The sequence below is a fragment of the Tenrec ecaudatus genome, chromosome 9 (assembly GCF_050624435.1).
Source record: "Tenrec ecaudatus isolate mTenEca1 chromosome 9, mTenEca1.hap1, whole genome shotgun sequence".
Lineage (NCBI taxonomy): Eukaryota > Metazoa > Chordata > Mammalia > Afrosoricida > Tenrecidae > Tenrec > Tenrec ecaudatus.
In genome coordinates, this window is record NC_134538.1 from 78739042 (window position 1) to 78755889 (window position 16848).

Genomic DNA, 16848 nt, shown 5'->3' on the forward strand with positions numbered 1-16848 from the left:
TTTACCTTTTCCACCTCCAGGGGACTCTGTGAGTTCCAGCCCAGCATGCTGATATCCCACTTTGGTGAGATCCCCCTCCACTTCAATCTTCCATTCTGACTCATGGTGACTCTCTAGGACAGTGTAGAACTGCTCCTGTGGGTTTCTGAGACTGTCAGTGTGGATGGGAGCAGAAAGCCTCATCTGTCTTCTGAGGAGCGGTCGGTGGTTTCGAAATGTTGACCTTCCAGATCACAAACTAAGGCATAACTGCTATGCTACCAGGTGTCCCTAGGCTGCTCTCCCAGCTTCTGCATTCCTGAAGGGGAATCACTGTCTCTACAGGCTGGGAAACCCACAGGGACAGTTCTCCTTTGTCCCACAGGGCCACTATGAGTTGGAATCAACTCAATGGCAGTGAGTTTGAGTTTTTTGTTTTGAGAGCTCATTTTTTAAAAAAAATGGATTAGAAATTCCCCATTGTCTGAAGGCTTGATCTCATCTTGCATTGACTAGACTTTCCCGACCATTGAAAAAGATATCTCATTGGTTTCTCCATTTACATGGTTAATTCCCTTGAATATGATAAACCCTAACTACACAGCTCAGGTGAGCAGGCACTGGGTCTGCCTTCTTCATAGTGGTGATCTTCCATGTTTAGCCAAGGGCCTTCACCCACAAAACCAATGTCTGGTGGTGGAGGACAGTAAGCATTGCACTGCTAACTATGAGGTCAGCAGTTTGAAACCACCAGTCCCTCCCAGGCTTTCTACTCCAGTAACGATTTACAGTCTTGGAACCCACAGAGGCAGCTTGACTTTGTTCTATAGGGTCTCTATGAGTCTTGCATGCAAAAAAAGACTAATATTTATTTGTTTGACTTATTTACGGAATCCTGCTGTTTTCTCCCTAGACCTTGAGGGAATGGCTGGCCCCTTGTGGAAGGTCTTCATTCTGCTGGTCCTACTCAAGCCCAGTGATGCACTCTTTCGTTCCCTGTACCAAAATCTCCCGGTTTACACTCCAAGAAAAGGAATCTCAGGAAAGCCCTTGTTCCTGACCCAGTATATTGAAGCTAGGAACATCGAAGCAGGTAAGTGGAGTTACAGCAGAAGCTGCCTGTAAAGTTTCTACAGGTCCTTGCTGCTCCCTCCCTTGCTTGCTGTGTTTCAAGTTATTACCTGACAGGAGGTAGAGCAAACTATATTTTGGTAATTATATTTAATCGCGCCAGTTTAGGTATTCATGATGTGACATCCATGTATTATCTGAGCTCGTTTTGAGCTCACGGTCACAAGACGCAAAACCAAACCCACGGTCCTCGAATCAATTTTAAGTGATAGCAGGCTGTATGGCTAGGTGATGGAGTCCCGGGGTAGTCTATGTATAGTTGTGGTTGTGAGGTGCTGTCGAGATGGTTTGGACTGACGGCAGCCCCACGGACAACAGAACCACACACTGCCCAGCCCTGCGCCATCCTCACCATTGTTTGATAGGTCAGCCTATTGTTGCAACCACGGGGTCAATCCAGCTTACCGAGGGCCTTCCTCTCTTCCCTGACCCTCCACTCGACCAAGCATGATGTCCTTCTGCAGGGACTGCTCTCCTCTGACAACGTGTTCAAAGGATTTAAGATGAAGTCTCACATTCTTACTGCTAAAGAGCATTCCGGCTGCTCTTTTTCCAAGACAGCTTAGTGTGTTGCTTTGGCAGTCCAGGATATTTCAATATTCTCTGTTAGCACCACAATTCAAATGCGTCCATTCTTCTTTGGTCCTCTGTAGTCAGTGTCCGACTTTCACACGCACAGGAGGCAATTGCAAATACCACGGCTTGGGTCAGGCGTACCTTAGTCCTCAGAGTAACATCCTTGCTTTTCAACACTTTATAGAGGCCTGTGCAGCAGATCAACCCAACGCAGTTCATCTTTTGGTCTCTCACTGCTGCTTCCATGCACATTGATTGTGGGTCCAAGCAAGATGACATCCTTGACAATGTCAACGTTTTTCCATTTATTATGATGTTACCTATTGGTCCACTTGGGGGGATTTGGTTTTCGTTAGGTAATATAATCCAGACTGCAGGCTGTAATCCTTGATCTTCATCAGCAAGTGCTTCCAATCTTCCTCACTTTCAGCTAGAAAGGTTGAGCCATCTGTTATTAATAAGCCTTTCCTTCAGTCTTGATGCCACGTTCTTCTTCACAGAACCCAGCCTCTCTGATGATTTGCTCCGCATACAGATTGAATGAGCCTGGTGTGAGGATACGACCCTCGCACACATTTTCCCTGAACGTAACCCTGCGGCATCCCCTTGTTGTGTGCACACCATCAGTTGCCCTGGCACCAGCTCTGAGGCACCATGGCTCTTGGTGTATCAGGGTAGAGCTGCCCTTCAGGCCTTCTTCTGAGGGACCTCAGGGGAGACTGGAGCTTCCGTTTTTTTGTTAGCAGTGAGTGCAACCCAGAGACCCGTGCCTATGTAAGTAGGGTAGTAGACACTGCCCCCAGTGGGCACGCAGCACACAGTGATACCAATGGTAATGTTCTTGTCCTCTTTGGCAAAGACCCAGTTTCCATTCTCAGCCAATACATCTGATGCACAGCCACCTGAGGAGCTTCCCTACTAAAAGAGACTAGAAACAAGGCCTGGAACTCTATGTTCAGAAATCAGTCGATGAACCCTAGAGGGGTCACAATGGTCAGATCTCCTTGTGCATGAGTCACACAGCCATGACTTCATGTCAGCAAAGGAGCCCCCTAAAACTGATTACATCAGCAGTGCCTGGATCCAAGCATTCAACATGAACTCATTTGAACCTCAAGGAGTTGCGCCCATTGCCAAAGAGAGAGCGATATCCAAGAGAGACTGATCCTCACCAGAGTCCCTCGGACATCAGCTCTTTAGCTATGATTGACACTTCAACAACCTTGCTCCAAGGGTCCATATGACTAGCTGTTCTGCGGTGTCTCCTCACCGTACAAATGGACCAACCATGCCAAGACTCAGTTTCCTCAGCAATAAGATGGAGATGCAGCCATTTACTCAACTCACAGGGATGTGGTGAGACTCGCAGGAAAAACTGTGACAGTAAAGGGATCACCAAATGTAAGCGTTTGCAAATGGCTTGCATGTCGAGGTGAATGCAACTTTTCTATTGTGATGATGACTAGAGAAAGTTAGGAGTCAGTGAAGAAAAAGATGTGCCCATGGGTGTCATCAGAGACTAAAACATATGGCCTGCTTCTTCTGCTCGAAATCCTTCGGTGTCATCTTTCTGGACTTTGGTAAATCTCTGAATTAGAGACTAGTATGTTCTGAGAGGTTGTTTATAAAGAGGAACAGAAAAATGGGAAGGCTGGAGGCAGCTATGGGGCCAAGGGAAGGTCTTTTAGAGGATACTGATGCTGGTCAGGGAGAAAAGAGCATTAAATGGGGGGATGAGCATGGGGGGATGACTGTGGGGGGATGACCGACTATGGGTGCACCATCTTCCAGTAAGTGAGAGGAGCCTGGGGTGCAGATATAGGCAGTGGCCTTGCTTGGGAGCATAGAGCTTGTCGGGATAAGGTTGACAAGGTGGCAGGCATAGTGGGAGTATGGAAGTGGCACTGACTGCTTGAAGGAAATGCTCATTTGAAAAAATAGAAAAAATAAATATATGTACTCCATAGAGTAGTTTAAAATAAAGCCACGTTGCTTCATTTGAAGTGCTTGCACAGCCAAGAAGACACCATTTTATTGCTTTTTAAGCCCAAATATGACACTTCATGCCAATAGTGCATTTACACGTGGTCACAGGTCTCCTGCTGAAACACTCCTTGGCTCTGAAGAGAGATGGGCAACTTTGATAAGGTTATCAGTGCTTTAAATTTTTTTTTAATATATAAAAGGGCTCATTTGGACTTGATGTAGAAAAGTCATTAAAATATATAGGAATCCCAATGGTGCAGGCTGGTATTGCTAAGATGGGGTGAAAAATAATGGCCATGTACCCACAGACTGGGATCACATGGCTTCCTTAACAACCGAGCACTGGTAATATCAGCTTTGTGTGCTGCACTAGGCCGGGATTGACCAGAGAAACAAATCCAGGGACACTCCTTTATGTGTAAGAGGGACCTTTAGATCAAGACATATAGGTCAAGCAAACACCCAAGCCCAGGTCGGATCAAGTCCATAAGTCCTACACTACTCCATAAGTCTGATACTAGTCCATAAATCCCTCTTCAGTCTCAGGCAGGCACTTGCAATGATGCACAATGCAGAAAGATGCAGGCTGGTGGGTGCAAAGTCTTGTAGATCCAATGGTGATGGACACATCTCCAGGGCTCTGGCTGCCATCAGGCTGGATCAAGTGGCTCCTCAACAGGAAGGTGAAGCAGAGACGGTGTGTAGCCTGATTTCAGGGAGAAAGAGAGAAGGCAGCCTGCTTTGGAAAGTCATTTGTCTTAGTCGCCCTCCAATCAAGCTGCTACTTGATTGACAGGCTAGACTCTGTCCACATGTTTGCAGGGGAGCCATGTTGGTACAGGAGACCTATCGTATGTGCTAACAATAAATCACAGCCCTCCTTTCAGTTTGGGGCTGGAAAGCAGTTCAGGAATGATTACAGCCAAACACTACCTACCAACCCACAGACAAGGAAATGAAGGCTCAAATATGGCACATGACTCACCCACAGGTAATGATCACAGAAGTAGGTTTGGGGCTTGGATCTTCTGACTCTTGCCCTGTGGATTTGCCTGCTGTGATTTATTTCCCCTTTGTAAGAAGTTTGTTTACTTTGTGGGTGGTACAGTCAAATGCAGACAAAGCAATTAAGAAGCAAGACAATGCATACGGAACACCTTTTACCCTGAGAGGCGGGTGCTCTAGGAACTTGGAGAAGGGAGGTAGCCTCCCTCATTGGCTTCCATACTTCCGTCAAGTCAACTCTAATTCAGAGTCACCCTGTGAGACAGAATAGAATGGCTGATTTGAGTTTCTGAAAGGAAATCTTCAAGACAACAGACAGCCTCACCTTTCTCTTGAGGAGCAACTGGTGGAGTGGGACTCCTGACTTGCAGAGAGGAACTCGGCTTCCTTTCTGGGTGGCATGCTCTATTATGCCGGGTTGGTTACTGAAGCAAATCCATTGACGCTCTTCCTAGAACTCTACATCCAGACGGAGGTATGTATCAAAGAAACAGCCCAGCCCAGTCCAACTCAAGTTCTTAAGTCTGGTACTAGTCCAAATGTCCCTCTTCAGACTCATGCAGTCACAGGCAGGAGGATACAGACTGCAGGAAGATCACAGGCCAGTGGGTGCAGTGTCGTGTGCATACAAGGTTTATGGAAACATTGCAGCAGATCTCAGAATGGCCAACCAGCAGGAAGGTGGAGGGAGGGAGGGAGGGAGGGAGGGAGGGAGAGAGAGAGAGAGAGAGAGAGAGAGAGAGAGAGAAGGTTCCCAACGTGCTTTTTATGAGAGGCCACACTCACAAGGAAGCACCAGCAGGCTTCCACCCCTATACTTTTATATATCTTCAAGTTGACAAAATTGTGTAACTATCACACATGGTCAGGCAGGAAGTGGCATTAATGACCATAATCTATAAGAGCACCAGTAATGAAAATAAATAGCCAACATGGATAGCTTCCCTACAGTGTCTAAGCTGGTAGATATACAGCAATACGTGCAGAGTTCAAACATGGCACCCATCTCTGCACCCCGCACTGTGCTGTCCATGCTTTAGCTCATTTAAGCCTCCCGGCAGCCATCATGAAGCAGGTCTACTAACTGTTCCCATTTAGCAGATACGAAAACTGAGGCCCAGATAAGAAAACCGAGGTCCAGAGAAATGCAGGGTTTTGTCCATGACCAGGCTTTCTATTCTCATAGAGAGTTACAGTCTCAGGAAGCCACAGGGCCCAGTCTACTCTGTCCTACAAGGTCACTATGAGTCAGACTCAACTCGGTGGCAGTGGGTGTCCAGAACCATAGAATTGGTAAGTGGACTGAGGTTGGTAAGCTAGACTTCATGCCTGCAGTTAAGCGACTCTACTCCTGTAAAGAGCTACAGCCTCCAAAACCCACAGGAGCAGTTCTAGCCTCCAGCAGAGGGTCACTATGAATCAGAATAGACTCAAGGGCAGTGAGTTCTCCCCACCCCCCATAGGGATCTTATGCAGGATTCCCAAGGGTGTAAATCTTTACAGGAGCAGAAACCCCCAATTTTCTCCTGCAAAGCAGGCTTGTGGGTTTGAACCGCCAGACCCTGTGGGTAGCAGTCCAGTTCCTAACTTGCAGTGCTACCGGGGCTCTTCTGAGCCCCCCATTCCCAGCGTCCTTGCCCATGGATATGTCAGGGATGGGCATCTGTACTAGCAGAGAAGAGTCTCAAGAGAGGCCCCTTTATCTGCTGTCCTTCTCCGTCAAGGCAGATAGGAGCGTTGTCTGGTGAATTACAGCATTTAAAATATTAAATCTGATATAGTGTCCTTTTCTAAGGCTACATCACACAGTTGAAGTCCTTGAGTGGAATTTTAAATGGCTCATCCCTAAACCAGTACATCTGGGATTCAAATGAAGTCCTGACAACATAATTAAGGATAATGTTATTCAACCATGCTCCTGAAAGTTCAGGAAGCTCTGGACAGATGGTCAGCTCCCTCCCCTAAATCCCTTCTGTTTATTAAGCCTGTCCAAACCTGAGCTACCTGAGGTGGCACTTTGCAATGGGGTATTTTTGAGATAAAGAGCAGTTCACAAAAAGCATAAGGGGAATTCTTGTAATTTTTAAAAATCCTCAATTAGCTGGCTGAGTTTACACCATTCTAATCGCTTATTTACTTTCTCTGCAGCTAGAAAGAGCCCTTATTCCCTGGAATGAAACAGATGCTCAAGGTGGAATCTAGCATGTTTGCAAACACAACATTGCCACACATTTAAAAAATATTTTGTCATTCGGCCCTAATTATGACATATGGTCTGGTAGTTTGGGGTCAACCCTGGTGACAACCCGAGGGTTTGGAATATGAGGGACTCTGCTTCGATGTTTCAGGACCTCACTTGGTCGCACTCCAATTTCCAGAAAGTGTGCGACATGGGTGCCAGCTATCAATAAGGAGGAAGCACAATCCCTTCAAAGAAAACCCACTCCTTTAAAAATCGCTCTCAAAGTGTGTATTGTGAGCCATGGTTTCAGAAAGAAAGAAACATCTCCATCTTGAAAATTTGTTGGCCATATTTTTTTCAAGAGACTCAGGGAGCATGAACAGACTAATTGAAAACAGCCCCCCTGTACCCCAAATCATTGTAGTTGAAAGAACTTTTTATTATTTGAAATGTGTTGAAATGCTCCTTTTAATGGTTCAGAAAATAATGTCTCTAAGTGTCTTAGGATGTAAAGAAAGTCTACTTTTCTTAGGAGGTTTTTATAGAAGTAAGCTAATCCTCGTGCATTGTCATTGTGACTTGTTTAAATTGTTCTTCTGTCAGTCCATCCATCCATCCATCCATCCATCCATCCATCCATCCATCCATCCCCTGCTTACCACTAAATTGACCCTTGACTCATGATGACCGACCCCAGGCTCCATCATGGCCATCAGTTTTCGTTGAGTGATATTTTGAACTAGATTGTCAGGTCTTTATCCTTAGCTTGTCTGCCTGGAAACGCCACTGAAATCTGTTCAGCATCCTGGCACGACACAACCCACCCCTGATAGATGGTGGAAGCTGTGCATCAGGCGCAGTGACCAAGGATCTAAGGAGCAGAGGGTTGGGGAATGGAGGACTCTCTCCCGTACGGAAGGGTAAAATTCTGCCTTGGACAGCCATTGCTTCCCAAACAATTCACTCCCCAGTTAAGAGTGTCTTCAGTATTCAAAGCAGCATGCAGTCCTGGCAGGGGGTTGGGGGAAGAGTGTCCCAAAGATGATAAAGACAAATTCCATGTTCTCTAATACTCCTGATCTAAGAGGAGGTGGGTCCTCTATCCCACTAAGTGTCAACAAAATCGAACTCACTGCCCCGATGGAGTCTGATTCCGACTCATCGTGACCCTAAGCGAAAGGTAGCAGACAAACGACCTTGGCATCCTCCAGAAGGGAGGGATGGGCGAACATCTAGTTACTTCCAAAACAGACCAGCAGGTCTCGGAGCTGTGGCTGGTCTGGGAGAGCCAGAATGATTCAATCATCTCTCTCCTAGATTCCATTCTGTCTAGCTCCTTCCTGTGATAGCGTTTCTCTTTTTCTCATTATACTTTGACCTTTCTCATTTTTCTCTGTCTTTCTTCTGCCCACCCCCTCCCACCCCGTTCCCCATCTCCTATGCATTTACCTCTGTGGCCTGTGACTCGCTCACTTCCAATCCCTGAATCTTTCCTTCCCTCCCCTCCTTTTCTTTAGGTCCCTCTGTGAATTTGAGAAGATGGATTGTTTTGCGAACAGTATTTCAGAAGTGTTTTTAAAGGCTTCCCCACCCTGCAGGGTGATCTTCTTGTCTTTTCCTGGGCTAATTGAAAGTGGAGGGGAATCAGAGCAAAGGAAGAAATATCTGCTGGGGCAAGGGCCTGGGAGGGTGAGCTGGCACTCACTACTTCCCTCTCCCCTTTACCACTCCCCCTTGTATTTTTTGCTTCCCCCTCTCTGGGGAGCAGGAGGGATAGGCCTGATTGGGGAAGAGAAAAGGGAAAAAGCCAGACATTGAATCAGCCAATCGTCTATGGGGCACTGGCTTGAGCCCAACAAAAACAAACATCTTTCAGATTTCATTTGGACGAATGAGAGTCAGAGTGACCCTCAAGCCAATGAAAAGTCATCGGGACCCCAGCGTGTCATGGTCGAACGGATGTATAGGGTTTTGCATGACTAGTTTTGTTTGTTTTTTAACCTCAATTATTGAACCTTCTCTTCCAAAGTGCCCCTGGGCAGACTCAAATCTCCAACCTTTTCACTGGGTGTCAGGCATGTTTGCATTACCCGCCCCACCACCCCAACCACCATCACCACCCATCAAGACTCCACCGGCTGATCTCAGCTCCTTGCTAAGGGCTCATGGGTGTACCTTCTTCTCTATCCCTGGCCCCCAACCCCAGGGTGGGGAGGCCTAAAGTCATCATTCATGTTTTGAGCAAGAGGAACGAGGCTGAGGGCAGTGGAGGACTGACTGAGCAGGTCTCCTCAGGTTTACAAACCCAGGCCTATCAGACTCTGAGACCCAGGCTCTGTCCTTGCCCCAGCCTGGCAGGATGCTCAGGAGTTGCCCCATGGAGGGAACCCCTTTCTCCCCAGCATCTCCTCTACGGACAGACGAGTTCTGCCTCTGCTCCCAGATGAGGGAGCATCTGAGAGATAAGAACAGCAGTGCTTTGCCGAGCCTTTTCCCTAGGGTTTTCCACATGGATGCTCTCATTTGTGCCCGTAAGGTCTTGGACAGCTCACTTGCAGATTGAAGAAACAGGAGCGCAAAGAGGCTAAGAGACTTGCCCCAAGTGCCACCTCACAGGGTAGAAGTCATGACAGGATCAGCAAAGTGCCAGGGAAAGGGACTCTGTGACCTCAACGAGATTTTCCTTTTGGGGGAACATTTCCATTTTAAAGAGGAACTTGAAACTTTAAAGGCCGTTTTGTAACAGCTTAACCACCAGCTCTGGTGACGGAGGAGGGGCATAAATTCGTAGCACACCCATCCCTGTGGGTGTAAACACTCCTGATAGAGTCGATTTCAAGGATCCCTGGTGATGGAATGGGTTAAGTGTTTGGGTGTTCATGGGAAGGTGGGCGATTAGAACCCCTCTGCTGCTCGGAAAGATTGACAATCTCAGAAGGAGCCGTTCTCTGTCCATCAAAGGAAGGCAGCTAGGACTCCGTATAGACTCAGGGACAGTGGGTTTGGTTTACAGGTGGCGCCCATTTCAGCTTCAAGGAAGTTACACTGAGCAGGGAGCTAGACTGAGGTGCTGACAGGCTAGAGCATGATGGGTCCTCAAACTATGGCCCGCGGGCCACATGCGGCCCACCGAGGACATTTATCTGGCTCGCCGGGTGTTTTTTCCCCTTTTGTTTTTTTACTTCAAAATAAGATATGTGCAGTGTGCATAGGAATTTGTTTATAGTTTTTTTTTTTTAAAACGATAGTCTGGCTCTCCAACAGGTCTGAGGGACAGTGACTGGCCTCCTGTTTAAAATGTTTGAGGACCCCTGGTCTAGAGCCTAGGCACTTCTGCATGGCACTGCAGGCTTCCTGAATCAGTGGCCTATGTGAAGGGCATGCTTTCCCTACCTGCTCCCGTGTACTAACTCATCTGCAAGTTGCCAGGCCGGCCCCAGAGAGCTTTTCTTGCTTGGTTAGTGTTTGTTGGGGACCCTTGTTTCGTAACCTCGAAAGTCCTCTTCTTCCTCACCCCAACTTCTTCCCCTTCTGCGTTCCCCCACACCCTGCTGTCCCTTTTCTGTTCCCCCTCCCGTTCCGTCCGGATCATCGGCTCCTTTCCCACACCCTGCCTCCTTCGGGCCTTGTCTCGCTCTCCGGGATAAGCAGGTGCTCTGGTGAGGAGGGAGTAAATTCCGCAGCCTGCCTGCTGGGTTTAAATGGCAGATCTCCTTTACTTGCTGGGTGACCTTGGACAAGTTGCTGGACTCTCTGTGCTTCAGTTTTCTCATCTGTAGGATGATCTCCACTGTCTAAAGCACTTGGTACCGTGGCCTTCTGAGCATTAGCTCCTGGTAGCATTTTTCACACCTGAAGGTTCTCAGTTGTGTGAACATTGCCTCTTCCCACCCTGTCACCATCTCGCGCCTTTTGCCAAAAGGGAGCCAGGTTCCCTGCCCTATATGACTACCCCGTTTTGTTCTATTAACTCAATGGCACTGGGCTTGGGTTTGAATCAAGGAGTCACCCTCCTCAGTATCACTGCCTGGGAACTCCCACTGTCCCCTGTCAGTGGTCTTTGTCCCCGTGCCTTTGCCATTCACTTTAATGGAAGTGTTAGGCCTTGTGGCCTCTTGTGTTATTGAAAGCAAGATTTGGAAAAATTCGGTTAGGGGAGCTCATCCTGGCCCCTCCTGTGGCCCAACATGAACTCCTCACTGGACCTTCCGTAGTAGGGTATATGACAGGTGGTTTCCCCTTTTCTTTCTCTTAGATCATATTACAACTCGTAAAGTACCAGGGAAAGTCAAAAAAGTATTGCTGCCAGAGTGCGCAGGTTCACTCCAAACAAAGCGCATTTAAACCTGTCTCTGTGATCGGTGGGTGGCTACAGAAACAAACATCTCCATAACACACTTGGCTTAGTCTTGGTGGGTCACCTTCAAAAGAAAAACTCAAACTGTCATCGAGTTGACGCTGACCCCTAGTGACCCTAGAGGACAGGGCAAGCTGCTTCTGTGGATGTCTGAGTCTGTAAAGCATCCTGGGAGTGGAGAGCCCATCTTTGTAAAGAAAGGTCTAATCAGGCAGTGGCTTCCTGGGGAATCGCCTGGGACGGGTCAGTTCAAGGCAGAGAGGTCGGCTCAGAAGGTCCTGGTTTGGGCATGCCAAAGAGGGACTCTTAATAGATTTTCTCAAAATATGGCCACTAAAGGCTTATAAGGAAGAAGTTTTCACAACATTGAGAAATGTATCAGTGAGAAATGGGCCAGAAAACGTCACCGAGGCATGTTCTCGCGTGACAATGCACCGGCTGGTTCTTGAGTGGTGACAAGAACTCTCCGATGAGAATTCCCTCGGTGACCTTACCCCATGCACCCTGGAGGACGGCTACCTCAAGAACACAGTCGCTTCCCGTTCTGTGTGTTTGTTTCTGAAAGGTGTCTGTGGTGGGTCTGTAGCAATCCTTCTGGACTCACTCTCCTGTGTTCAAGGACCCAAACACAAGAACATGTCAATTGTCCTTGTGCTAAATTGTGAAGGTCGGACCTGCGGAGGGGTCCAGGCAGGCAGGGAGTAACTGCTTGCCGTGGGAACCCTTGTGCCCATCCATGTGTCCCCTTTCCGATGAGTCTATTCCAGATGGGCCCCTGGGAGAGGCTGGTGGAGGCTGAGACGGGGCCCCCTTCGTGTCATTCCTCTGATCCTTGTGTCATTTTTTCCCCACCAGGGAGAGAGCTGAGTTTGGTCAGTCCTTTCCCAGGGACACGGCTGAAGAGTTACTCAGGCTACTTCACCGTGAATAAGACTTACAACAGCAACCTCTTCTTCTGGTTCTTCCCAGCCCAGGTAGGCCCGGCGCTGCCCCAGCAGGTCACTGACGCACCAGAGCCCACTGTCCACAGCCTCGGGGGCTTGAAAACAATCTTGGAGATTGTATTTGCTAAAAATATGGGCAGGAAACCAATGTTTGCAGGGGGCAGGCGGGGCAGCTGTCCAAGTTCTTGTAGCCTTACTTGGGATTATTGGCATTGGCATCATCTTCCTCCTGAGTTTTTCTTGTGGTGGTTGCTCTAAAAATACATGGGGCAGGGCTGGGGGTGGGGAGGAGAAGAGGATAAGGAGGGGGCAATCCCAGCAGCTCACAGAGCTATGTGTAGTTGGCCATGTCTGGTTGTCTGTGACTTTGCATTCACTCATTCCGGGCTTCAGTACCATTCATTGAGTACGTACTATCCCATGGGGGCACAGAGGAGAGACCTCCTGACTTAGACTCTGTGAGCTTTGGGGGGCAGTGGGGAAGGATGGCTTCCTGGAAGAGGAGGAATCATTCACCTTCCCAGGTCGTGGGTTTGACCTTGTGCTTAGCGTTCCTTCAAGGTCAGATGTTGCTGAACAAATGAATCCCCTTAAGCTTATGGGATCCATGAGCTTAAAGTACTGGGGTACTACGGGGAGGGGTGCTGAGATGCATAAACAAAGTTCATCTCACCACGGAGTCATTTTCTATTTTCATTTTCCAAATGAGATTTGCTTTAAAAGCCAGGGAAAACAAAGAGGAGGCTATCCCTATGGAGAGTTGCTGTTGACATTTGCATGTGATTTGCATGTGGCTGTGCAGCATGTACAATGACTAGATAAATGGCTTCACCCTGCATAATTTTTGAGTTCAGTGGCGTGGACTACAATTGCTGGATTCAATTTTTTTCTTGACTTCTTACTTCTGCTTCTGCTTCCTCACCCTGGCCTCTGATGTCACTCACACTCACTGCCTCATAGTGGCCCGACAGGACAGGAGAGAACTGCTCCGGTGGGTTTCTGAGATGCTAGCTCTTTCCCGGAGTTGAAAGCCTCGCTTCTGTCCTGCAGGGAAGCTGTGGTTTCAAACTGCGGAACTTGTCTCTGACCCGGTTCCTCCACAGTAAAGACTGGGGGGGGGAGGCTTGTGGGGAATGGTGAGGAAGTGTGGCGACTGTGTGGCTGTGTTCATGATCCTCGCCAGGCTCGACCAGCTCTGGGAATTGTGTTCTGAGTAGATGACTTACTTCTTCCTCTGTGTCCTTGTGGAACAGGGTGAAACGAGAGAGGCACCCACAGCACAGCATTTAAGGAGACGCTGGGCCTCAGGGCTCAGGGGTCTCAGGCTCTTGCTGGTGCAGAATGCAAGTGGAATCCAGAGGCGGGGGCAGGTAGTTGGCCTTGTCTAGGGTGGTCCTGCCTACCAGGCAGGTCAGCGAAGGGTGGAGAACACATCTTCGGAAGCAAACAGGGAAAAGTGTTCACCACAGCAGCCACCCAAAGCAAGTTTGATTTAAACGACACCTGGCAAAATGACCTCCTTCCCAGAAGTGGGAGGTTGTCTTGTGTACTCAGACGTGTTTTAAACTTTATGCCTTTCAGAAAGCAGACAGTCCATGCATAATTTTGATGCCACATGTATCGCTAGCACTGCCTACAGACATTTAACATGAGCCCTTTTGTATTCATTCCCTATTACCACTGTAGCAAATTACCCCAACGTGGTGGCTTGAAAGCACAGAAATCCATTATTTTTGAAGGTCAAAGATCGGGTCTCCCTGGGATGAAGTCGAGCTTGGCAGGCTGCATTCCTCCCGGCTTCTCTGGAGGAGCATCTGTTTTCTTGCTTTCTCTAGCTTCCATAGGTCACTCACATTCCTCGACCTTCTCTTTCCTTCCCTGGCTTCCTCCTCCCGTCTTCCAAGACAGCAATGGCGAGCCGAGTCCATCTTACACCGCACACTCTGATCGCCACTGATCTCACCTCGCCTCTCCGCCTCCGGTTGTTCGTTTCCCTGTTCCTTGTGAGTTCAGCATTGAAGTGCTGCCTACCAGGCTAGCGGTCCAAACCCTCCAGATAAAAATGAGGCTATCCGCTCCCTCAGCGCTGTAGACTCTGTAAAGAACTCCAAGGAACGGGGCTGTCCCAGGGCATCACGGTGAGTCAGAATCTACTCCATGGCAGCGGGTGGATGGTGACATTGAACCCAACAGGATCACCCCATTGGTTTAACAATTCTACCTGCACCCTTAAGTCTTCTTTGTCATGCAATACGACAGCATCACGGGTTCTGGGGTTATGACCTTTAGGGGGGTGGGACATTATCCTGCCCGCCACAGTCTGGGTTATTTGTTGTTTGCTCAGAATGTATGCTTGAGATTCTTGCATAGATGAGTGCTTCCCATATGCTGGCTTTCAACAAGCCTCCTGCTTTATTGGATGGAAGGATTCTCGCAGAGATTCTGAGTCCATAAAGTGGGAGAGGCCAGGAGGCTGGGGGACTACATTTGAGAAACTATGGCTCCAGTCTGTGCCCATCACTGCCCTGTGCCCAGTGCTCTGACCCCAAAGTGGCCTTCAGGTCTTTACCAGAACGAAACATCCAGAGTCGCCAATCCAAGATGGAGGTGAGGCTAGCAGGAGATACTGGAGATCAAGTAGGACCCATGAGGTCAGCTGTCCTTTAAAACCTGTTAGAATTTGTCTCCAGCCCTCTCCCAACACCTGTCTCACCTACCTCAACTCCAAGAAATCCGACCCTTTACTTTATTCTGCTTTGTTAGCTGTGTGTGTGTGTGTGTGTGTGTGTGTGTGTGTGTGTATTAAGGTGACCAGATTTTAACATTGGTAAAGCAGGACACCATTGATAAAACTCATATCCTGGCGAAATAGCCACGTGGCAGCCGAACACCGCATACCCTAGCTTGTCGTGCATTCTTTCCAAAAATTGGGACTTTTTAAAAACTGCGGGACACGGGACAAATTGTTTAAAATCGGGACTGTCCAGCCAAAAAACGGGACGTCTGGTCCTGTGTGTGTGTGTGTGTGTGTGTGTGTGTGTACCCTCAGGGCTACACTGCCCCTAGGGGTTCTTAGACTGTAACTCTGTATAGGAGTGGAAAACCTCATCCATCTCTTGTGGAGTGGCTGGTGGTTTCAAACTGCTGACCTTGAGGTTAGTAGCCTAATGTGTAACTATGCCACCACCGGGAAGCCTAGCTGTCTAATACGCCAGTTAATTCCTTGTCGACGTCTGAAGGCTAAGTCCTCTTTGGGAAACCAGGCAGATGCATGCAAACAGGCATTCATCAGGAGAGAAGTGACCAGCCAGAAACAGAAGGCAGTCCCATTTTCCTCCCTTCTTTCTGAGGTTGCCTCTGAGCATGTGACTGGCTTTGTTTAGAATGCAGGGGACGCACAGGGATGGCAAAGGCCGTTCGTGGACATGTTTGGGGGCTGTGAGTCCCCTATGAAAGACTGAAATCAAAGAAAAGCCCGTGAGTCAATTCTGACTCGTGGGGACCCCTCGTGTGTGTCGGAGTAGGGCTGCATTTCCACAGGGTCTTCCTGGATTTTGTCTTCTTAGAAACAACCGGGCAGGTCTTTCTTCTGTGTCGCCGTGGGAGGGCCCACACAACCAACCTCTCAGTTAACAACTGCGGGCAAATCTGTTGGTCCCACACAGGGACCTCCAGGTCTGAAAGACCAGCCGGAGATGATGGCTGCCTGTCGCTGTTTTTCCTGGTTTGTTTGTTTCTCCTAATTAAATGAAAAGCCACCCGTGCATCCCTGACCAGCTCATGCTGGCTTGCCATTCAGGGCTGTAGCCCTCAACACGTTCTCTAGGTTGGTCCCAGAAGATGAAACACAGGTGGCCAAGGTGAAGGGTGCATTTGGAAGCACTAGCTGCCGCTCCAGGGGAGAGAGACGGCAGAGACGGGAAGGCTGGCACCTGCACAGGGTGTCAGCAGCAGGCAGCTGGGAGAGACGGCTGGAGATCGCCTCACAGAGAGCCCCCACACAGAGCCAAATAACCCAGGCCACCCATCGTGCAGAGCCCACGGGGCTATAAATTATGGGCGGGGCCAGAGGGGCTGAAGGAGATAAAGGCTGTGACAAGGAGAAGCAGGGGTCCCGAGATGCGTCCAGTCACTTACATTTGGCAGCCATATCAATTCACTGCCGTTCCCAGGAAGCAGCCTTGAAAGCGCTCACAGCCGAGGAGCGAGCCCGTGACAAAACCGAAGGGGGAGAAAATAGGAGCGCCAGGAAGGATGCCACACTTGTCATATCCTCTGAGGATTTTTTCGGGGATGCTGTTTCTCAAATTAGTTTTGTTTTCCTGTTATTTCTGTGAGCCTTCCCTGTTATTGTATACAAATCAGCGCATAACGGGCTCCAGCGCCTGGCACATGGCGTGTGTGCTGTGGGGATAGAAACTGCAAGAGAAATGAATAGGCCCGTTTGCCTGGGATAAGAAAGCATAATGAAGCCAATAAAAATGTAAAAATCTGAACAGTGATTGTTCAGTGAACATCGAATCTCTGCTAAGTGTTCTGCGTTTGCTTATTTACTTCTGACGACAACCCCAAGAGGAAGCCTTTCTGCCCCTCATTCTGCAGAGGAAGGAAATTGGGGATGACGGAGATGAAATAATTAGCCCTAAGTCCCTGGGCGACCAAAGCCATTTCTGCCACTAGCTAGAAGG

The 16848-nt window shown here is 48.7% G+C and overlaps 1 protein-coding gene across 2 annotated transcripts in view; it reads left to right on the plus strand.

Annotated features, from left to right (window-relative positions):
* Nucleotides 1–903: 903 nt before the first annotated feature.
* CPVL (carboxypeptidase vitellogenic like) overlaps nucleotides 904–16848 on the plus strand; it is a 122925-nt gene continuing 106980 nt past the window's right edge. For both annotated transcript variants that reach the window (XM_075557566.1, XM_075557567.1), the window contains exons 1-2: nucleotides 904–1072; nucleotides 12072–12190. In XM_075557566.1, the coding sequence (XP_075413681.1) occupies nucleotides 904–1072; nucleotides 12072–12190 (288 nt within the window). The remainder of the gene's footprint in view (nucleotides 1073–12071; nucleotides 12191–16848) is intronic.